The sequence below is a fragment of the Diabrotica virgifera genome, chromosome 10 (genome assembly GCF_917563875.1).
Source record: "Diabrotica virgifera virgifera chromosome 10, PGI_DIABVI_V3a".
NCBI classification, from domain to species: domain Eukaryota; kingdom Metazoa; phylum Arthropoda; class Insecta; order Coleoptera; family Chrysomelidae; genus Diabrotica; species Diabrotica virgifera.
In genome coordinates this window covers 60,383,900-60,408,595 of record NC_065452.1, presented here as the reverse complement: position 1 = coordinate 60,408,595, position 24,696 = coordinate 60,383,900, and the positions used below count along the sequence as shown (strand labels likewise).

Below are 24,696 nucleotides of genomic sequence, written 5' to 3'. Positions count from 1 at the left end.
GATTTTGACAAGAGCTATGAATTATATCGATTTAATACAGAAGTTTATGTGAAATTTTCTAGGTAATAGCTCTTTCCAAAATCTATTACCTGTACGAAAATCTGGGCATCATTGTGACTGGTAATGGCAAAATAGATGCGGAACTAACAAATAGAGGAAATAAATCTACAAGAGTATACTACACAATTAATACAATAATAATAGGACAAAAAGATATAAAATGGAAGCCAAGAGAAAAATTCACAATACGATAAGAGTGCCAGTAATAACATACGCAACCGAAAACTGGTCAATTCATAAAAAACATGAAGATCAACACAATCGAAATTAAGCATTCGGAAAAATGTACAACTGATAAACAAAATGGGACAGAGTAACAAGTGAAGCTATCAGACAAATGACAAAGCAGAAATGTATTTCTGAAGACTTTAAACAAGAGCAAATGTTCTGGTTCGGACAATTTAATAGAATGAAACTAGAAGAAATTACAGGGCAAATATTTGAATTGGGAAATAGAATGAAAGGAAGCAGAGGAAGACCCAAAAGGAAATGGATGGATCGAAGAAATAGGAAGCAATAAAGGGAAAAGCATTGAAGAATTAAAGATGATTGCAAAAATAGAAATGCATAGAAAAAATGAGTAGGTATATAAAGAACCGGAAGAACAAGTTCTTATCGATTTGTTCTATATTTTTAAATTAATTATCTTCTTCTTCTTCTTTTTCTTCGTGCAACTAGGATTACTCCTGTTTGTCTGCCTCTTATTCTGTTTCAGTTGTTGTTGTCTTTTCAACTTTTGGACGGCCTTCCAACGGGTCTTCTGCTATACGGCTTATTGTATTTACAGATGTTTGCTAATCTATCTGGTCCCATTCTGTTTACATGTTCTTTCCGTTTTTTTCTTGTTTTTATCCTCCTGTTAATATTTTGATTTTGGCATTTTTCCCGTATACTTCCCTTGCTTTGTCTGTCTCTTAATGGTAGGGTCGCTATTGATCTTAATACTTTGTTCGATGTTGTTGATTTGTTGTTTCGTCTTTCTTTTGTATCGGTCCTTGTCTCCGCTGCATATGTTAGGATTGGTCTTACTGTTGTCTTGTAGGTATACTTTTATTTTGCTTTCCGTGGTCAGATATTTGTTTCTCCATATGGTTTCTCGGAGGCAACCACTTCTCTTGCTGCTTTTGCTACTTGCCTTGTGGTCTCTGTTCTTATATTCCTGTCGCTAGTGATCTCTACTCCTAGGTAATTGAATTTCATTACTTGTTCTACAATTGTGCCGTCTATTTCTAATTTGCATCTACGCGGCTCTTTACTGATCTTATCATATTATCTGATGGTGTATTTGTTTAGCTTTTAATAAATTTAAGATGTCATTTCGCGTCACCCTGTCAAAAGCACTTTTTAAATCTACAAAGCATATGTATGCTGGTTTTCCATATTCAATAGACTTTTCTATTATTTGTCTGATAATAAAAATTGCGACTATTGTACTGCGGTTCTTCTGGAAGCCTTGTTCATCTGCCATGTTCGCTTTTTCCTCGATTTTACCTTTTATGACTGCTGTCAACAATTTTAATGTACTATTCATCAGACTAATGCCTCTATAATTTTCAAGATTTTTCGAGTCTCCGTTTTTAAATATCGGTAGCAGGAGACTTTCCTTCCATTCCGCTGGTACTACTCCGATATTTTTTTATATCGGCGAATAATTTTAGGAGCCATTTGAGTAATATTTTTTCTCCATATTTTAGCAGTTCATTGTTTATCTTATCAGGACCAGGTGCTTTTCTATTTTTTACTTTTTTTATTTGTTCTTGTAGCTCATCTTCCGATATTAGTACTCTATCGTGAGTTTCATTAATGCTCTTTTCTTTGTTCTCTTCTTCTCCTTCTCCATATAATTTCGTGAAATGATTGGTCCATTGTTCCTCCGTAAAGTTAACTATCCGTACAAATTCATTGATTTCTGTTTTTTGTCTCCTTAAGGCAAGCGTCCACAGACCCGCATCGTACGCATCGGACGCATCGTACGCAACGGATTTTAGTTTGCCTTGTACAAAAACTTATGTAACTGCGTCCACTGATCCGCATCATACGGTAAGGATGGAAAAAACCTGCCGGTTTTAACGTAAAACCGGTTTTTTTACTTCGCAAATAACCGGTTTTACCTGTTGTTTTTTTGTCCCGGTTATAATCAGTTTTTTTTTAAGTAAAAATCGGTTATTAGGTTTTTACGGTGATTAGGATTAGGTTAGGCTATATTTTGATTCTCAATCGTAATTATTATTCTCAAGTAATTATTCCAAACAAAACCATAATTCAAATTTTATTTTATAAATACAGAACAAACAGAAAGTGCAAACTCACATCAGCCAGAAACAATTAAGTTTTATTATAATATTTCGTTGAAAAGGTAATTGTAATCATAATATTTACATAAGAAGTGATCTGGTTGAAGTAGACGCAAACATCACCTATTTTTCACACTTGACTCTTGACATTGAAAGCGGGTGAATGACTTTCTGATTACCAAAAATATTATTCTGACTATGAATATCGAATTACCGATTACGAATACGAATCTCCAAGGATTTCCCTACGTTTTCAAAACGATACACCCATACAGGAAGTATTAAATGAGTTAGAATGTACCTATTATACAAATGTACAAACGTGTTAAAAGAAATACATGATAAATTTTTTTTTTGATGGTAGCACATGGTAGTAAAAATAAAAGATAAATTGAATTATCTAATTTATTTTTAAGTAAAATATTTATGTTGATATTATTTTTTTAAATCCCATTTGAAAGAGTCTGGGAAATTTTTTATAAGTTGAAATGGTTGGGTCAAATTGTATATTATTGCAATATGTATATATATATATATATATATATATATATATATATATATATATATATATATATATATATATATATATTTAAAGGTATTCAGCTAGTGAATTCAGAGGTTGAATCGGTCAATTTAGTTGGCAATTAAATAAAGAAGTCAACTACTTCATTGATATATTGAAAACGTTTCGCTTTACAATTTCGAAAGCTTCATCAGTTCACTACAAATAAAGGATGAAGTCTATAAGTATAAATAACCTTAACAAAAGTGATGTAATACTTACAAAGCAATTTGTAGTATGTTTAAGATGTTAAAACAAAAATTCTACAGATACTACTCATTCTATAACAACAACTTAACGATACACTGCGGAAAAATACACCATGTATTAATACATGGTGTATTTTTCCGCAGTGTATCGTTAAGTTGTTGTTATAGAATGAGTAGTATCTGTAGAATTTTTGTTTTAACATCTTAAACATACTACAAATTGCTTTGTAAGTATTATATCACTTTTGTTAAGGTTATTTATACTTATAGACTTCATCCTTTATTTGTAGTGAACTGATGAAGCTTTCGAAATTGTAAAGCGAAACGTTTTCAATATATCAATGAAGTAGTTGACTTCTTTATTTAATTGCCAACTAAATTGACCGATTCAACCTCTGAATTCACTAGCTGAATACCTTTAAATTTAAATTTAAATTAACGGTCGCATACCTTGCAATATATATATATATATATGTATATATATATATATATATATATTAATCTTACGCTATATTATATTTAATAATAATCAATAAATATATAATAATAATAAAATAATAAATAAATATAATAATTAATAGAATAAAATGGTTTTATTAAAAATTGTGTTTTATTTATATTAATATTGATGTTCTTTCGATAGTACTAATTTTGATCATATTGATATCGAGTATCGAGTTGAGTGGAGTATCGCAAACTAAAGTGCATTGTAAATGTAACATTGTAACCTATTGGATTAAAAAACTGAAAACCGGTTTTTGGAAAAACCGGTTTTTTTGGCCGGTTATAACCGCCAGGTTAAACCGTAAGCAAAAAAAAACGGTATAACCGAAAACCGGTGTTTTGTCAAAAACCGCCATCCCTAAGTACGGATCGCATTTTTGTACAAGGCAAACTAAAATCCGTTGCGTACGATGCGTCCGATGCGTACGATGCGGGTCTGTGGACGCTTGCCTTTATCATCTTCTACCCCTTTTTCTGGGATGCATAGAGGTCGTATTACATATCTTTGGTAAATTTCTCCCAGTGTTCTTTTTTGACGTTATGTATTTCTTGGTTTGCTCTATTCCTGATTCTCACGTAGTCCTTTCTTACCTCCGGTGTCTTCACTCTTTTGTATGTCAGGAAATAAAAGCTTGTTTTTTTTTATTTGCTAGTGCTGTCACCATTTCGTCGTACCATGGAGTTTTGTATTCCCGTTGATTTCTGTTGACCTTTCTTTTTACCTAAAGCTTCTTCTGCTGCTTGTAGGATACATTTTCTAATAATTTTCGAGATTTCTTCAAATTCAAATTAATTATGTTGTATAAATATATAAAATCATATAAAATTGTTAATTAATATTCCTTAGTATTTAAAATTACTTAAAAACGAGTATTCTCTTGAAACAATCAGCCATACTATTGAAGCTTAACCAAAGATATGTGATAAACGTCGGCCGGTATAAAAAATGTATACAAGAAATGAAAATAGATTGTTCCATTCTAGAGCATGGTTCGTCTCTACAAAAGAGATAAGTACCAAATTGAGGGAAAGCTGTGGTCCAACTGACCCTGAGGGACACATTCTACCGTTCACGCGCCCTTTCTGATAACTAGCTGCAGTCGAAGCTAATAATATATACGAGATTGAAACCAGTGGCGGGATTTCCTTCTGCTATTTCGGATTTTCTTTAGGAACTTATGCCAATAACTGACAACTCACAAATTGAAAGATTATTGGGTGGCGGTTTATGAGGGTCGAAGGAATCTATTAACAATAGTAGAGGATCCGATATAGGGTCGATCTGTTTAATGGATAAAAATTGTTTGATAAATATGTTAGCAATTATAAAAAGCAGGGGGTGGTCCATATAATTTTGTTCTGACTATAATTAATCAAAAATTAAAAAATGACTTTTTTAATAAATTTAAAAAAAAATGGGTCCGAGCAGATATTTTAAATTATGCTAATACTCCGGTCAACTTACGCATCCGAGGCTACAAAAATTACCATCAAGCTGAAAATTGGCAGGATTGTTAAAAATACCATCATAAATGAAATCTAAAAAGTCCTCATAAATCCGACCCCTGCTAAAAATGTTGCGCGGGGTCAAAGGTCACCAAATATGGTTTTTAGCGATTTTCAGCAAAACGGTAAGTTTTATGGTAAAATTAGTACTAACAAAAAATGTAGATTAGATAATTATCTATAAAAAATGCCTTATTACTTTTTTTCCTGGGAGCCACCGTTTTTGAGATATAACGAGTCAAAAAGTGGTAATCGTCATAATATGCGCACATGTTTCCACACCACCTTTGAGGTAGTGTACTTAGCGCGTTTTTTAACGTGGTTTCCCCAGTAGGCCTATTCCACGGATCTGTTATGATTGTGTTTAATTTAAAGCTATTTAATAATTGATATTGGCAAGGGTTAAAAATGATTAAACTTTATATAAAGCGGTATAAATTAAAAAAAGGGAAATTTATTAAACTGGTTCATAATTTTCTAACACTTCTGCTTCCCTTGTTCTTCTTCTCATTGTTCTTCTTCCTCTTCTTCATCTTCTAGTTCTTCTTCTTCTTCTTCTTGTTCATCCTGGGTGCAAGTAAATTGTCCCAATAATGACACATCGCATGGCTCCTCGATAGAATCAAATGAATCCTCAATTGTTGGTGATTCAACATTGGAGCACGACCGGTTTTGACAATTAGTGCATGCTACCGAACAAAACAGTCCAACTTTTTTGCAACCACATTTAGCGCTACATCCCTTTTTACAGTTGCAAAAAATTGTGTTCAGGAGTTTTTCCGGCGCAGGGGGGAGTAAAGTTTGAATTGGTTCTAATGAACTGTCGACTAATTTCCATCCCCAGTCTTTTGGATCTAGCTGATAACCAAGCCACATTTGAACTTGGTAATATACCCGAAAAAGATGTTGATGAGCAGCCGCTGAGGTTGGAGGAAGACAAGATAACTGCACTTGTTTTTTGTTTCGAGTACTTTTAAAAAAACATGCATATCGAAACTTATCTAAGCACGTAGTTTTCTTAGGCGCTCCATACATAGAGAGAGAAGAGATGGCCACAAAATAAGCATTGTTTTTTAAAACAAAAAGCTGGTTCACTTACACGTGCTCTAGTAAGAGGAGGACTTTTGGTCGATGTACTGGCTTCTTGTTTTTCATATTGTCTTTTAATAGCTGCAGCAATAGAACACTTTCGAGTATAACTTTTACGACACTCCACATGTATGGTCACAGATTTCTGCTGTTTAAGAAATTCTAAAAATCCATCAGCTCTTTTAGTACTTGCATTGATTAATGTTTTTATACCACATTCAACGGTAACAATTTCACCTTCAGTTAAAATTTTAGGGCAAATAAAACAATATTCTGACATTTATGTTATAACAATGAAAATAACACGAAATACACGATAAAAAAATATAGGTTTAACACGTATTTTCACTCCGGAGTAGTACTCAAGACTAATTAATACCTCGAGGGTGTCATCTACCTGAAGAATTTCGCCACCCAGGAAAATTACGGTGTAATTTGCATAAGTATTTATTAGTACTTAGCAATAAACATTTTGCCTAGAAAGTTGTCTTTCATTATTATGTTCAAACCCTTCTGAGAAGAGAATAGGTAGGGTGATTAGATTAGCTGACGAACGTGTTTATTCCGAAAAAACCCATCTTTGCAAATTGAACTAAGGCGCATAAATAAAAAGAATTATTATAAGTTAATACTTTGTCATTTGTTGTATTTTGTTGTGTATTTTTGTTGGAATTAAGCCGTAAAATTCAAATAATTCTTATTATTTTCGCGTTACATTCACTTTGTAAAGATTTTTTTTTTGGCACTGTAATATAATACAGCTTATGGATTGCATCCCTCGGTAGACCGCAAGCTGTATAGTAGAAACATTATCATATTTATAATCTTATATTATTATGTGTAATATAAGTTAAGTTGACCGTAGAATATTATCTTTACTTGTACTACAGCTTCAGTGATGTATATACCTGGTGTACTAATACATATATATTATGACGATTAGAAGTCTTTCAACTTTTTGAATCGTTGTATCTCAAAAACAGTGCCTCTTAGGAAAAAAACTATTAAGATATTTTTTATAGATAATTATCTAATCTACATTTTTTGTTAGAACTAATTTTACGATAAAACTTACCGTTTCGCTGAAAATCGCTAAAAACCATATTTGGTGACCTTTGACCCCGCGTAAATTTTTTAGGAGGGGTCAGATTTATGAGGACTTTTTAGATTTCATTTATGAGGGTATTTTGAACAATCCTGCCAATTTTCAGCTTGATGGTAATTATTGTAGCCTCACTCCTATTTTTGAGTCTAACTAGACCGGTCTATAAACAGAAAAGGTCTTTTGTAATTTTTCTCTTAAGTTGATCGTTTTCGAGTTTTTAAAAGTAAAAAAACGAATAGTCACGATGTTCAAGGCTCAAAAACACAAGTAAAAATATTATTCCTGTAATCATCAAGAACCTAAATTCAAGTTCAAACCTTCTTCTATTAGTCCCGATAATAATTCCTGCCACATTTTATTCTAAAATATATTTTTTAATTATTAATGAGGAACGTTCTTTATAGGAAGACGGGCGGTGGGGCTATATTAACAACTAAAAACATTGTTTTAAAATGAACTAAATCAAAAATACTTATCAGAAACTGATAGAATAAGGTTTGAACTTGAATTTAGGTACTTTGCAATTTCAAAAATGATATATTTTCATCCAATTTCTTCTCGATTGTATTCACGAAGTAGGAGAGGAAATGGACATTAAAATAAACTCAAAACCAAATTTATAGTCTTTAGTCGTAACCTACATCCAGATGCAGAGTTTAAATGAAGTCCAAGTTGAGATAGTTCACAAAATTACATATTTGGGAACTGTCATAACTGACCAACTAGAACCAGATAGAAATAAAACGCAGAATAGCAATGACTAAAACTAATTTTATGAAACAGACATTTCTTTGCAATAATCATCTCAGTTTATATCATATTTTTGGTCTGTACGGTGCAGAAATGTGGACACTAAAAGTATTAAGCATGCACAGAATTGAAGCATTGAAAATGTGGATTCATAGACGGATGTTGAAGATAACTTGGACAGCAAGAAAAATTAATGACGAAATACTAAGCAGGGTCAACAAAGATCAAGAATGACTAAAGACTGTTAAACACCAGAAAATGTCTTATCTGGAACATACAGTGATGGTTAATCGATATAAAATACTATAAGTGATCCTTAAACGCAAAATAGTAGGCCTTAGAAGTGTAGGAAGAAAACAAGTTTCTTGGTTAAAAACATTCGTGAATGGACTCAGATATCAAATGCAGGATAATTTTCCATATTGCAGAAGATCGAGAAGCCTTCGCAACGGTGATCGTCAAGATCGATTAATTCTGTCAAAAGACACGTCAGTAAAGAAGACTGACATTGGTATGACCCAAAATAGAAACTTCTATGGAGCGTTTCACGTTTAGAATAGAACATTACGGAGATAGCCCCATGTATTTCTTATGGACGATAGAAGCGCGTCGATGTCACGCCGTACTGATTAGAATGAATCGTATATCGGCAGTCGAGTATTCACTCGTACGCGAGAGGTTTGGCAATACTGATCTCTGTAAGCGTAATGTTCTATTTGTAATAAATAAAAATAATTTAAAAAAAATTTTTAGGAAACGGTTTTCTTTAGGTACGAGTGACTAAAATTAAAAATATTATAGAAAAATCAACTAAAAAGCAAAAAAAAAAATAAAATAGATTCAAACACATTCGTTAAAGAAAAGCTTGACGCGCATCTTCATCGAATAAAAGGGTTTCGCCGGACTGGGACGTTTCGCCGTCGTCGTTTCGCCGTCGCAATTTCGCCGTCGCCGTTTCGCCGTCGAGCCACTTCGCCGTCGGCCGTTTCGCCGTCGAGCCAGTTCGCCGTCGGCCGTTTCGCCGTCGCCATCCCGGCATTGGTTAAGTTTACAAGAACGTGATAACAAACTAACTTTTTTATACTAAATGTCGCAAGAACGTGATAACATACTAACTTTTTTTTATACTAAATGTCAGTGTAAATAAAATGCTGATGTTGCTAGTAAAACCAAAAACAAATCATTAAATAGATAAATATGACTATTATCAGATTCCCGGAAATAAACAATATTGAGAAAAGGGATTTCAATTTCAATTGTTTTTACTGTATCAAAAATAAAAAACTTCATTATGCAAAAGTGATAGTATATGTATAATCGTTCGAAAACCAATCAAAACTTATATACAAGTAATGATCATCCCGAAATTATAAGTACGAATGCTAACAACGAAATACCGACTGCGAAATGGCTCGACGGCGAAATGGCTCGACGGCGAAACGGCGACGGCGAAATGGCTCGACGGCGAAACGGCGACGGCGAAATGGCGACGGCGAAACGGCGACGGCGAAATGTCCTAGACCCGGGTTTCGCCCCACGCTTTTCTTTAACAAATGTGTTTGAATTTATTTTATTTTTTTTGCTTTTTAGTTGACTTTTTTATATTTTTAATTTTAGTCACTCGTACCTAAAGAAAAGCGTTTCCTAAAAACTTTTTTTCAATTTTTTTTACTTTTTACATTTTAGTCTTACACTTTCCGAACACAAAAATATATCATCATGTTTATTAAAATATATGTATAAAACATATGATGTACAAAAGTACAAACATGAAAATTACTCGAAATTGGCAAAAAATTTGAAACTTTATTGTTTATTTATGAAGCATAATGTAAGCAATTAACGTAAAAAGTGAAATTGTGCATAGTTTATATAATTAGCTACAGTTTGTAAAAGTTTCAAGTTTCTTCATTGTAAAAAACAAGAGAATTTAAGCATTTTGCATTAAAATCGTTTTTTTTATTTAAACAATTATTAAACATAAAAACAAAAATTTTATTGACTATTCGTGTATTGTTCCCGCGAATGCATATGTCTGCAAATTTTCATTCATTTGTATTGAAGAAAAGGCAGTCAAATTAACGTCTAAAAATTTGACGCAAACGATTGAACTAAAGAAAAGCGTTTAAAAATACAGTATGATGGTAGAAAAGTCCAAACTGCCGTACTGGACAAGGCAGAGAAACTCGTGTATCTCGGGAGAAATATCAACAAGAGCTGGGATCCAACCGTAGAAATTAAAAGCTAAATAGAACAAACACGGGCTACTTTTGTTAAAATGAGAAATGTATTTTGCAGCCAAGACTTATAATTGACCTTTACGTTTGAATCACATATTATTCTATCTATCCAGTATGGAGTGGAATCGTGTACTCTAAGTGAATAAACGTGCTTAAACGTTTGGAAGCCTTTGAGATGTGGGTGTACAGACGACTATTAAGAATAAGCTGGGTCGACAGATTTAAAAATGGGGAGGTCCTTAGACGGCTAAACCAAAGAGATGCAAGTTGGAATACTTCGATCACAGTATGAGATATCCTAACGAATATAAATTTACATTTGATCATTCAGGGAAAGGGGCAAGGTAAACGTGGTTCTGGTAGAAGAATACCATGATGGCTGAAAAATGTACGACAATGGTACGGAAAATCAACTACATCAAGTCACGGTAGTCAACATAATATTTTAGCCAACATGATATACAACTATCGATAATAATAATAATAATATCGTATGGCATATTTGCCAGGGAGAGCCTTTCGGACAGGTTCCGGCGCCATTTACATCTTTAACCCTGTTTCAAGTAACTAGTGTGTCGATGTTAACAGTAGCCCAGGGGGACCGACGGCTTAACATACTCTCCGAGGCACGGTGAACAGCTCGGTATCATTTTTAGAAATGAAAAATTGATTGTCTGTGCTGGGGCTCGAACCCAGGCGCTCTGGCTTATGAGATCAGTTTTCATGCAGTTGCGCTATGGTTGTTCACACAACTATCGATAATGGTAATGGAACTACAAGAACAAATAAAAAAACAAATAGTCCAGGGCGCATCTGTTTTGAGATGGACGTTGAGAGGTGACTCATATTTTTTTGCAGAAATTGCTTGGAATTAACTCATATAATAATAATTGAGTTATCCTCCCACTCAAAAAGGTCCGGAACATTGTTTAAATAATCAAAATGTCAAAAATGAAGGAAAATTCGATTTTTTTCTTCGTTTTTTGATTATAACTTTAAAAGTATTCACTTCCGAGAAAAGTTGTACTGAGATAAAAGTTGCGTAATTAAATTTCCAACAATATAAGATTGGTTAATAATTTTAAAAATTGTCACCCTTGTTGTAAAGTAGCAATAGTTGCGAAAAAAATATAAAAAAATAAGTATTGACATTTTACGTTTTACGACCATTTATGGTACAGTTAGGACCTTCATATTTTACCCAGAAAAACTAGATTATGTAGTAAAACAATACTATAAATTTCATTAAGATCGGTTCAATAGATTTTGCAAAATAAATTTTGCAATCCAACTTTCGCAAAAAAATTCATTTTTTCAACATGTTGCAGGACTGAAAATAAAGTAGATAGCAAGTTGAATTTTTTTTTGCTTATAGAAGTGTACTGTACCTTTCATTTGCAATTTGCAAAATTAAAATCGAATAATTACCACGGCGTCAGGAATTTTTTTTAAATAAACAATAATTTTTGGTGCTACGCGCAGGACAGCGGTGTTCGATTCACACAAGTTGATTTCCACCAAAATTTCTTCCAATCTTTATCTAATATATTGTTTTCTTACTCTATATTTTGTTGTATTTTAAATAATCCCACAAAAATCAAACTAATTTGATTATTAGACTAAGGAAATTAAAAATGGTTAATCATTTTTAATTTGATTATTGTTTGTTAAATATTGTTTACACAATTGCATGTGTTTAAAAATAATAAACTTTTATTCTCTAATTTAAAATATATGAACAAAGAAAGTTTTTGCTAAAAAAGTGTTATTTCAAAGGACAGAATATGTGTTTTTATTTTGCAATAAACTTTATTTGTTTATATCGAAATGTACTAAAAATTAAAATTTATCAACCTTTATCAAAGGTCATTGGAATGCGCAATCAGAGCAAACGTATCCGCTGTCATGTGCGTAACACCAAAAATTAATGTTTATTAAAAAAAATTCCTGACACCGTGGTAGTCAACCGATTTTAATTTTGCAAATTACACATGAGAGGTACGGTATTCTTCTATATCTAAAAAAAATCAACTTGCTGTCTACTTTATTTTCTGTCCTGCAACATTTCGAAAAAATTTATTTTTTTGCGAAAACTGGATTGCTAAATTTATTTTGCAAAATCTATTAAACCGATCTTAATGAAATTTACAGTATTATTTTACTGTATCATATATTATTATATGAGTTATTCTCAAGCAATTTCTGCAAAAAAATTTGAGTCACCTGTCAACATCCAAATGTACTAATATTTTTGCAAATGCGGTCTAAAAGTATTTTAATAACATATAAAACTTTTGAAAATATATTTAATGTTGTATTTCGTTGTAAAGGCAAAATTTTCTCAATTTAGCTTGAAATATACCCAAAAACAAAGTGTATCGAACGCGTTCATGAACTAAGGACACAAGTGTCCTCTCTTAAATTGGGGTGTCCGACTCGAAATTGAAAAGCATACCTCCTCCTGAAACTTAACATATTTACCTCAGTAGTAGCGTCCACTGATATATCACTCCTATTTGTGTTGAATAATAGCTTTGCGTGATAAAAATTCTGCTCAGTCTCCAAAGCACCAAACAAATTCAACTTTGGCAAAGCTTTAAATGGGGTATTAACTTTTAGAGTTACGTTATATGTCCTTTCTTGGGCGCCTATTCCTGGGACCACGTCCCTTGTTTCCACTATATATTTCGCGTACACTCCAGTCTGAAAAATATTTTTATATAGAGAACTTTCTTTTGCAGAAAAAAAATAAATTGAACAGAATAAGTGAAAATACATAAGGTGTATACACAGTAAATGCGGGAATTTTCTATTTGAGATATATAATCATTATACAGTGCGCTTCGAAAGTGACTTTCCACCTCAACGTATTTTCTAAACAGTGAAACTTATGTTAATAATTATGATGTAATAATTGTGCCATTTTGTCAAATTAATTTAAATTGGATTATATAGTTATAATAATAAAAAAAATGACTAATTTTTCTATATTTCTCACTCTCTGAATTATTTCTATCCACTTCAGGCCAATTCTTTCATAGTCTCTTGTTACATTTCTCCAGCTATTATCCGGCGTTCCTCTTCTTCTTCCATCTGGATGATATTCGAGTGCCTGTCTGGATAAGGTTTGTAATTTTTTGATAGTTGTTTCTTACTGTCTCCATGATTCTGCGCCATACAATAATATTTTCTTAATGAAGCTGTTAAATGTTTTGATTTTGATTAATTCAGTTATATCGCGTGTGTTCTAGATTTTCTTCAAAGAGTAATATGCATGTTGTTCCTTTACTATTCTTTTTTCTACATCTGATCTACCGCCTTTTTTCCGTAATTGATCCCAGATATGTAAAGTTATCTACTGCCTCTATTTGTCTTCCATTTATTTTAATTTTAGTTTCTTGGACGTTGTTTCTTAAGGCAAGCCGCACACCAAAGAAATATGAAACGAAAAACATGAAACATGAAACGTGAAACATGTTTCAATGCAAATAAAACACTGCTAAACAAATCTCAAAGTCCGCCTACCAATGAAACAAGTGTGACTCATGCTTATGATACATTTTTATTTTCAGAGACCTTCATAAAAGGCCGGACGTATATTTGTTCAGCAGTGTTTTATTTCCGTGAAACGTAATTTGCGTTTCTTTGATGTGCGGCCTGCCTTAGAGTTTCGTTTTTTTGTGTTTATCTTAAGACCCATTACATTGGACTATTCTGCAAGCTTGTCGATCTTCTTCTGCATGTGGTTGCTATGTTCGGGTAGGAGACAAATGTTGTATGCGAACTCCAAGTCCTACAACTGGTTGTGTAAATTCCACCTAATAACTATTTTTTATCGCTTACTTTCTTCATGATCCAAACCGTTATTATTAGGAATAGTGTCAAGTACAGCAGTCTTTCTTGTTTAACTCCGCTTTGGAAGGTAGACAATCTGAGCCTGTATTCCTTGTATAATTACTTGATCAGGGTGATGTATTTTATCGGTAGTCCATATATTTTCAGAATCTTCCACATTTTCTCTCTGTTTGTACTATCGAAGGCCTTTTCGAAGTCAATAAACATTATATTTATAAAAAATGAATAACCATTCTCAATTTCGTTGCAAAACGAAAATACAGCCGAACCATATTCTAGTCCAATCAGAGACTGCAGCAAGCACCTCTACCGGTTTCGAAACTTATCAGTCTCTCATCAGGAGGCACATATGCTGCTCTCTCTGATCCAACCAAAACAAACCCCAGCATGCAGTCTCGGATTGCAACGAACGAAATGGCATAGATGCCCTAGCGGCAACTGCTAGCAAAAAGACTAAGTTTTCACTCTAATGGCATATAAAACAACATAATGCTATTCTACATCCCACCAGAATGAAAACAATGGGAACCTTCTCTGGTTACACCTCCGAGGCTTCTAAAATTTGCAAGCCATACTGAGACGCTGAGACTAAGGAAGATGAGGGAATTCTACAATTTACAATTCACGTCGCATCTGCTCAGCGCGGTAAAGTTCCAACGAGAATGGTTCCCTTCGTACTCCACTCAGAGTAAATGTAAATCAAAAATGAATAACCATTCTCAATTTCGTTGCAAAACGAAAATACAGCCGAACCATATTCTAGTCCAATCAGAGAGTGCAGCAAGCACCTCTACCGGTTTCGAAACTTATTAGTCTCAGAGAAAGCAGCATATGTGCCTCCTGATGAGAGACTAATAAGTTTCGAAACCGGTAGAGGTGCTTGCTGCACTGTCTGATTGGACTAGAATATGGTTCGGCTGTATTTTCGTTTTGCAACGAAATTGATAATGGTTATTCATTTTTGATTTACATTTCTCTGATTGGAGTACAAAGGGAACCATTCTCGTTGGAACTTTACCGCGCTGAGCAGATGTGACGTGAATTGTAAATTGTAGAATTCCCTCATCTTCCTTAGTCTCAGCATCCGTATGGCTTGCAAATTGTAGAAGCCTCGGAGGTGTAACCAGAGAAGGTTCCCATTGTTTTCATTCTGGTGGGATGTAGAATAGCATTATGTTGTTTTATATGCCATTAGAGTGAAAACTTAGTCTTTTTATTATATTTATATTTCTGTGCCATTCGCTAGCTTGTTTCAAGATAATTCTTCGAGTACAAATCTGATCGATAGTGGATCGTTTAGGTTTAGACCAAAGTCTTGCTTAGTTGCTTCTTAGCTTCTTGTCTAGCTCTGGCTTCAGTCTGTTCAATATAATTTTTAAACATTATTTTTAATTCGGTGTTATTTCAAGAATAACACGGTCAACCGTGTTATTCTTCTTCTTCTTCTACGACACTACAGCCCAAATTGAGCCTTGGCCTCCTTTATTTTTTGCCTCCACCCTTACTTGTCTGTGGCTGTTCTTCTCCATACACGGACTCCTAAAAGAGCTTGCAACCCTGTTATTCCTCACCAATTTTCGCATCTACTAATATCGCCCTTTTTTGGTATCTAATGATGAGACCCTCGTTACATTCCTTTGGCCCTCGTCGGCCCATATCTTGTTAATTTTTTACTAATTTGTTTGCATCGGCCTTTATTGGATCCACGGTAGGTTGTCACTTCCAGCAGCTTTGCCACTTCTTAGTTACTTCATTGTATTTCTTCTTTCGTAATTTCAACTGTGCTAAAGTTTTACTCCTGTATTTAATTGTCTTCGTCTGCATCGGGTGTTCTGGTGTTACCGCGTATTTGGAGTCTATTTCTTTGAAGTGTTTTTTCCATCTTTGTATTATTTCATGTTTCACTTTAATTATATTTCCTTGTTTATCTTTGATTTGTTTATCAATTTTAGTATTTTCACTGTCAAGTTTCGTATGATGGTGTCAAAGTATTGTCAAGTCGTTTTCTTGCACAGCTCTTTCTGACATTTTCAGCAATATCATTTATATAATTCCTTTTATATTGTCTGGATTGTTTTTAACTGCTATATTCTTTCTTTGTATTTTCTTTCTTCTATTAGCTGTAATGTGTCGTTTCGTTTGTAGCTTTTGGCATTGTCCTTAAAGTTCCTCCATATTTCCTGCACTGTTTCCCCATTTTGGGGAGCTGCTGTTCGGTTTATTTTCAGCCTTTCTGTGAATTCGATTCTTGTTTTTTTTTCCTTGTTTAAGAGCTTCGACATTTTATCTTCTTCTCTTTACCTTCCGGTTTTTGTCACTGACTAAGATGGCCTTAATGTCATCTTAATGATTATACTCTTGTTCCATTCTTTTGGTAGCTCTTCGTTGACCTGTATCTTGTTAAAAAGTTGATGTATCATTTCTTCTGATTTGTTTGCATGGATCTTTTTTAAATCTACCGGTAGGTTGTCACTTTTTAGTTATTTCATTATCTTTTGTATTACTTCTTTCGTAATTTCACCTGTGCTAATATTTAACTCCTGTATTTTATTTTCTTCGTCTATATCTGGTGTTGCCCCGTGTTTCGAGTACTTATATGTCTTCTAAGTGTTTTTTTCATTTTTGTATTATTTCATGCTTTGCTTTAATTTTGTTTCCTTGTTTATCTTCTATTTGTTTATCAATGTTAGTGTTTTTATTTTCAAATTTCGTATGATTCTCAAATCGTTTTCTAACCCAGCTCTTTCTGATATTTCAACATAATATTTTTTTTAAGCTCCATTTAATTTACAATCTGTTATCACTCGTAACAATAAGTAAATTTTATGACAATTATTAGAAGAACAAATGACATGTAGGAATTCTCTCCAGTGAGAGACTTCCTTTAACATATAATTAACAAACAAAGTTAATGATGTAGTGGTAAATGTTAATTAATTAATTTTATTTAAATCTGTTTAATAAGTATGTAGGCTTAAAACGCTTTAGTCGACGCACTTCATCGTTGACATTAAACAGATCGCGCACTAAGTGATTAGAGTGAGCACTAGTTTTGTTTTTGTATTTTTCACTGTACTTTGTGACTTCAGTTTTTATGGATTGAACTTGGAGGTCTTTTTCTATTATGATGTTCAAAACATACCACGGAGCATTGGCTATAATTCGAAGAACTTTGTTCTGGAATCTTTGTAGGATTTCTAGGTTTGAATTGCTAGCAGAACCCCATAATTGAATTCCATACGTCCATATTGGCTTCAGTACGGCTTTATATATTAAGAGCTTATTTGTGAGATTTAATTGTGATTTTCTGCCAATAATCCAGTAAAGTTGTCTTAGTTTGAGACCCAATTGTTTTCGTTTTGTAAATATATGTGTTCTCTATGTTAATCTTCTGTCAAAATGTAAACCTAAATATTTGACTTCATTTCTCTGAGTAATAATTTGATTATTTAATAACACTGCTGGACATATACCTCTTCTTAGTGTAAAGGTAACATGGATTGATTTGGTCTCATTAACTCGAATTTTCCATTTTTTTAACCATGCTTGGATATTATTAAGGCTGGCTTGTAAGTTTCTTGAGGCAGTTACTGGATCATAATGTGAGGCGAGTATTGCAGTGTCATCTGCGAAGGTTGCTGTTATTGTAGTTCTTGAAGTTGGTAGATCTGCAGTAAAAAGCTGGTACAGCATTGGTCCTAACACGCTGCCTTGCGGTACTCCTGATTTTATTTGGTATAATTCTGAATATTCTGAATGGTATTTAACTGAAAAGAATCTGTCAGATAAGTAAGACTTTAGAAGTTCATAATACGAATGAGGCAATAGGTTTTTTAGTTTATAGAGTAGACCTTTGTGCCAGACTTTATCGAACGCTTGGCTTATGTCAAGAAACGCTGCTGAGCAATATCGCTTATTTTCCCAACTGCAAACCCAAACTGATGTTCTGGTATGAGATTTTTGCTATCTAGTATTGGCTTGATGCTTTTCATTATTAATTTTTCCAGCACTTTGGAAAGCACAGGCAGTAAACTTATTGGCCTATATGATGTTAATTCCTCTAGTTTTTTCCTGGTTTTGGGATCATAATTATAACTGCCATTTTCAGTTGTTGCGGAAAATAATTTAATCTTATTATTGCATTAAAAATTTGTAATATTGCCGTTATTCCTTTCTTTGTTAATTTTTGTAGTATCCTACCCGTTATCAGATCATAACCAGGAGCTTTTTTAGGATTAATTTCTTTCATTATTACATCCTTAACTTCATTGTACTTAAATTTCGGTATGGGCAGCTCCATTTGGTAAGGTTCATTTAGTTAAGGCATTTTGGTAAGGCTCTATTTATTTCCTCCAATTCTTCAGGTGTTGATTCCAAGCTGTTTGGTTGAAAGACTTGTGAAAGATAGCCACCAAAGGCATCTGCCTTCTCCATGTTATTTCTTGTCCATTTGCCATTGTTTTTTCTTATTGGTGGTATTGGTGTCTGAGGACTTTTTAGTTTCCTTGTGGCTTTCCATAGTGAGTAGTCGGTGGCTTCTGTTGGTGTAAGCTCTTCTAAGTATCTTTGTATAGAATCATTTTTTACTTCAAGTAATATTTTTTTTAGTTCCCTTGCTGCTTTATTAAATTTATTTTTATTGCTCACTGTTCTGTTTTGTTGCCAATTTCTTCTTAGCCTTCTTTTCTCTGAAATTTTTTCTTTTATAGTTGGAGGGCAGGATTTTTGTTGACTGTTTGTAGTTTGGAGTTGCTGCCCATGAAGCTTTCTGTATGTTTTTTATGAGGTTAGTTATCGCCCATTCAATATCTGCAGGTGTTTTTAATGGTATTTTTAAATTTATTGCTTCATCAAATACCTCTTGAAAAGTATCCCAATTGGTCTTTTTATTGCACAGAGCGGGTGGATTTGGATTCTGAGTTATATCAGAGTACATGTTCATAAGGACTGGAGTGTGATCCGAAGACATGTCTAAGCTGATGTTGCTGTGACTAGTTTACTGTCAATTCCTTTTGTGATATAGAAATCAAGAAGGTCTGGTATTTTATAAGGGTCCGAAGGCCAATATGTGGGTTCTCCTGTTGACAGGTAGTTTAGATTATTGCACTGCATTGCAGTTAGTAGTTCACGACCCTTAGTAGTTGTAACTCTCGCACCCCATACTGTGTTTTTAGTGTTGTAATCTCCACCCGCTATAAAGGCTATAGCGGGATAAGATGGTAAAATCTGCACTCGGCTGGATTCTTAGTTGGGGTTGAACAATCGAAAGTACATAATTCAAAAACCCCCTAACCAAATTTTTAGCTCCCTATGTGACCCCAGGTGTCCTCTATCGAAAAAGATGTGTTTTTTCGAAAAACATTTTTTTGGAGCGATCTTTTGCCTTAAAAAATGTGAAAAAAATTGTGAATGTACATTATTATACCCTAAATCCCACTGATTTTTTTCAGATTTTTTGGATCAAAATTGACGCCAGAAAAAATTTTTGAAGTTTTCAAAAAAATTTTAGGTTATGTAGGTAATTTTTGGCTAGCTCCGACAAAATTTTTTTTAGTGTATTTTTTTCCGTTCTTTTGAATGGCAGGGATAGTTTTGCCATTTTCTCGCCGGAAATTACTCAAAATTCGAAAAAACCCATTTTTTGGTTACCCCCCTCATATTTTTAGTGTTTACTGAGCGATCTTTCCTTTAAAAAATCTGAAAAAAATTATGAACATACATTGATGCCCAAAAATATACTATTTTTTTTTCAGATTTTTTGGATCAAAATTGAAAATTTTTTTATTTTTCAAAAAATTTTTAGGTTATGTAGGTAATTTTTGGCGAGCGCCGTCATAATTTTTTTTAGTGTATTTGTTTCCGTTCTTTTGAATGGCTGGGATATTTTTGCCATTTTCTCGCCGGAAATTGCTCAAAATTCGAAAAAACCCATTTTTTGGTTCCCCCCTCATATTTTTAGTGTTTACTGACCGATCTTTCCTTTAAAAAATCTGAAAAAAATTATGAACATACACTGATGCCCAAAAATATACTGTTTTTTTTTCAGATTTTTTGGATCATGAACCCATTTTCTGGTTTCCCTCCCCCCCTCCTTTAAAAAATCTGAAAAAAATTATGAACATACATTGATGCCCAAAAATATACTGGTTTTTTTTTCAGATTTTTTGGATCAAAATTGAAAAATTTTGAATTTTTCAAAAAATTTTTAGGTTATGTAGGTAATTTTTGGCTAGGTCCGACATAATTTTTTTTAGTGTATATTTTTCCGTTCTTTTGAATGGCTGGGATAGTTTTGCCATTTTCTCGCCGGCACAGTGCGCAGCACGTGGAAAATCGAGCACGAATTGGCTTATGCTTACCTATAGTATTATTGTATTATTATTCTATCTATGTATATCATGGATTGAAAATATAAATATGTAGATATTCACATACTTATTTAGTAAGCTACATTTATAGAAATAACTTGATTACGGTGCAATTTGCTTATTTAAAATGTAACTTTTAACGAATAATTTTATTTACTTTACACCTTTGAAAAGTAAAATTAATAAATCAAATAAAGTTGAAAATAAACGTTTGCCTATAACTGTATGGCATATTTCATGCTGTGAAAACGTTTTTAATAATTACTTATTACTTATTAATTACTTATTAATTACTTATAATTACTTATTAATAACATTAATAATGTCTATATATATTTAAATATTTATAATATTGATATATTTTTTAAAATAGGTACTCTAGCGTATCAAAAAATTAACTTTCAATTACCTTAAGTTAATTAATAAATACGCAAAAGGTAATATTAATATGGTAATTTCAATTGAGAAATCGGAAAACACAACTAAGACGAAGAAATATCTATGAATTGATCTATACATAATGTAATTAAGGTAGCCATGTACCTATAGTTAAGGGTTAAGGTTGTCTACTAAAAACATAGGAAAAATATCAACAAAGGGACTTTGTCGTATTTTATGCATATTCTCTTCTCAAAATGGCTACCTTCTCTTCTCAAAAAACCTGATCACGCTATTCAAAATAACGGAAAATCGTTATTTATTGACATCAAAAATCGTTATTTATTGACATGCAATTGAGTTTATGTGTACACATAGGGGGACACAAAGAAATGGCTCTTTTCGAATTGTGAGGAAATCCCGGAGAGAAAATGGCAAATCTAACCCAGTTATTCAAAAGATCGAAAAAAAAAAATACACAAATTATTTCGAAGTCTGTCAAAAATGGCTTACATAAACGATTTTTTTTGAAAAATTCAAAAAATTTCCCTGAGTAAAATTTTAATCCAAAAAATCTAAAAACAATCAGTATGTTTTTGGGCATAACAATGTATGCTCATAATTTTTTTCAGGTTATTTTAAGAAAATATCGCTCAGTAAACACTAAAAATATGAGGGGGGAAAACCAAAAAATGGGTTTCTTCAAATTTTGAGCAATTTCCGGCGAGAAAATGGCAAAACTATTCAAGCCATTCAAAAGAAGGAATAAAATACACTAAAAAAAATTATATCGGAGCTAGCCAAAAATTACCTACATACCCTAAAAATTTTTTGAAAAATTCAATAATTTTTTCTGGCGTCAATTTTGATCCAAAAAATCTGAAAAAAAAAGTATGTTTTTGGGCATCAATGTATGTTCATAATTTTTTTCAGATTTTTTAAAGAACAGATCGCTCAGTAAACACTAAAAATATGAGGGGGGGGGGAAACCAGAAAATGGGTTTTTTCGAATTTTGAGCAATTTCCGGCGAGAAAATGGCAAAACTACCCCAGCCATTCAAAAGAACGGAAAAAAATACACTAAAAAAAATTATGTCGGCGCTCGCCAAAAATTACCTACATAACCTAAAATTTTTTGAGAATTTCAATAATTTTTTTTAGCCTCAATTTTGATCCAAAAAATCTGATAAAAAAACAGTATGTTTTTGGCCATCAATGTAATAATTTTTTTCAGATTTTTTAAAGAACAGATCGCTCAGTAAACACTAAAAATATGAGGGGGGAACCAAAAAAATGGGTTTTTTCGAATTTTGAGCAATTTCCGGCGAGAAAATTGCAAAACTATCCCAGCCATTCAAAAGAACGGAAAAATGTACACTAAAAAAAATTATGTCGGACCCAGCCAAAAATTACCTACATAACCTAAAAAATTTTTGAAAAATTCAAAATTTTTCAATTTTGATCCAAAAAATCTGAAAAAAATACCGGTATATTTTTGGGATCTATGTATGTTCATAATTTTTTTTTCAGATTTTTTAAAGGAAAGATCGGTCAGTAAACACTAAAAATATGAGGGGGGAACCAAAAAATGGGTTTTTTCGAATTTTGAGCAATTTCCGGCGAGAAAATGGCAAAACTATCCCAGCCATTCAAAAGAACGAAAAAATACACTAAAAAAAATTATGTCGGCGCTCGCCAAAAATTACCTACATAACCTAAAAATTTTTTGAAAAATTCAAAATTTTTCAATTTTGATCCGAAAAATCTGAAAAAAAAATGGTATATTTTTGGACATCAATGTATGTTCATAATGTTTTTCAGATTTTTTAAAGAAAAGATCGCTCAGTAAACACTAAAAATATGAGGGGGGTAACCAAAAAAATGGGTTTTTTCGAATTTTGAGTAATTTCCGGCGAGAAAATGGCAAAACTATCCCTGCCATTCAAAAGAACAGAAAAAATACACTAAAAAAAATTATGTCGGAGGTAGCCACAAATTACCTACATAACCTAAAAATTTTTTGAGAAATTCAATAATTTTTTCTAGCCTCAATTTTGATCCAAAAAATCTGATAAAAAAAACAGTATGTTTTTGGCCATCAATGTATGTTCATAATTTTTTTTCAGATTTTTTAAAGAACAGATCGCTCAGTAAACACTAAAAATATGAGGGGGGGAACCAAAAAAATGGGTGTTTTTCGAATTTTGGGCAATTTCCGGCGAGAAAATGGCAAAACTATCCCAGCCATTCAAAAGAACGGCAAAATATACACTAAAAAAAATTATGTCGGACCTAGCCAAAAATTACCTACATAACCTAAAAAATTTTTGAAAAATTCAAAATTTTTGAAAAATTCAAAATTTTTGAAAAATTCAAAATTTTTCAATTTTGATCCAAAAAATCTGAAAAAAAAACCAGTATATTTTTGGGCATCAATGTATGTTCATAATTTTTTTCAGATTTTTTAAAGGAAAGATCGGTCAGTAATCACTAAAAATATGAGGGGGGAACCAAAAAATGGGTTTTTTCGAATTTTGAGCAATTTCCGGCGAGAAAATGGCAAAACTATCGCAGCCATTCAAAAGAACGGAAAAAAATACACTAAAAAAATTATGTCGGCGCTCGCCAAAAATTACCTACATAACCTAAAAATTTTTTGAAAAATTCAAAATTTTTCAATTTTGATCCAAAAGATCTGAAAAAAAAAATAGTATATTTTTGGGCATCAATGTATGTTCATAATTTTTTTCAGATTTTTTAAAGAAAAGATCGCTCAGTAAACACTAAAAATATGAGGGGGGTAACCAAAAAATGGGTTTTTTCGAATTTTGAGTAATTTCCGGCGAGAAAATGGCAAAACTATCCCTGCCATTCAAAAGAACGGAAAAAAATACACTAAAAAAAATTTTGTCGGAGCTAGCCAAAAATTACCTACATAACCTAAAAATTTTTTGAAAACTTCAAAAATTTTTTCTGGCGTCAATTTTGATCCAAAAAATCTGAAAAAAATCAGTGGGATTTAGGGTATAATAATGTACATTCACAATTTTTTTCACATTTTTTAAAGCAAAAGATCGCTCCAAAAAAATGTTTTTCGAAAAAACACATTTTTTTCGATAGGGGACACATGGGGTCACATAGGGAGCTAAAAATTTGGTTAGGGGGTTTTTGAATTATGTACTTTCGATTGCCTAACCCCAACTAAGAATCCAGCCGAGTGCAGATTTTACCATCTTATCCCGCTATAGCCTTTGTTTCCAAGCGTTTTGAAGAAAATCTCATAGTTGTCTCTTTTATTGTTGTGCTTGGGAGGGCAGTATACAGCAGATATTTTGGTGATTCCAGTAACTCCTTCTATTGCAATGGTAGTGGCTTGTAGGTGATTTTCTGTAAATCTTTCCAGTTCGTGATGTTTGATTGAGTTTCTTATTAGTATTGATGTGCCTTCATGTGCAGTCCCATCTGGATGGTTGGTAAAGTAAATTTTGTAGTTAACTAGGGCTAGGTGACTTTTATTTGTGAAGTGAGTTTCAGTAACTAGCATGACATCTATTTCATTGTTGGTTATGAAACTTTTGAGTTCATGAGTATGCTGGTTTAAGCCGTTTGCATTCCATAATGCTATTTTTAGTGTTTGGACCATTATGACCTATTTGAGACAAGAGCGGTGATAAGATTCATTATTGTTCCCATTTGCGTAATGAGATCTCTCATCATTGCTTTTAGGTCAGAGATATCATTAGGTTGACTTATACTATTTTGTTGGTACATAATGT

The 24,696-nt window shown here is 32.7% G+C and overlaps 1 protein-coding gene across 1 annotated transcript in view; it reads right to left on the bottom strand.

Moving 5' to 3' along the window:
• Window positions 1-24,696, bottom strand: part of LOC114337267 (uncharacterized) — a 721,645-nt gene that overhangs the window by 524,263 nt on the left and 172,686 nt on the right. The window contains exon 26 of the mRNA XM_050641250.1: window positions 12,801-13,022. Coding sequence (XP_050497207.1) covers window positions 12,801-13,022 — 222 coding nt within the window. The remainder of the gene's footprint in view (window positions 1-12,800; window positions 13,023-24,696) is intronic.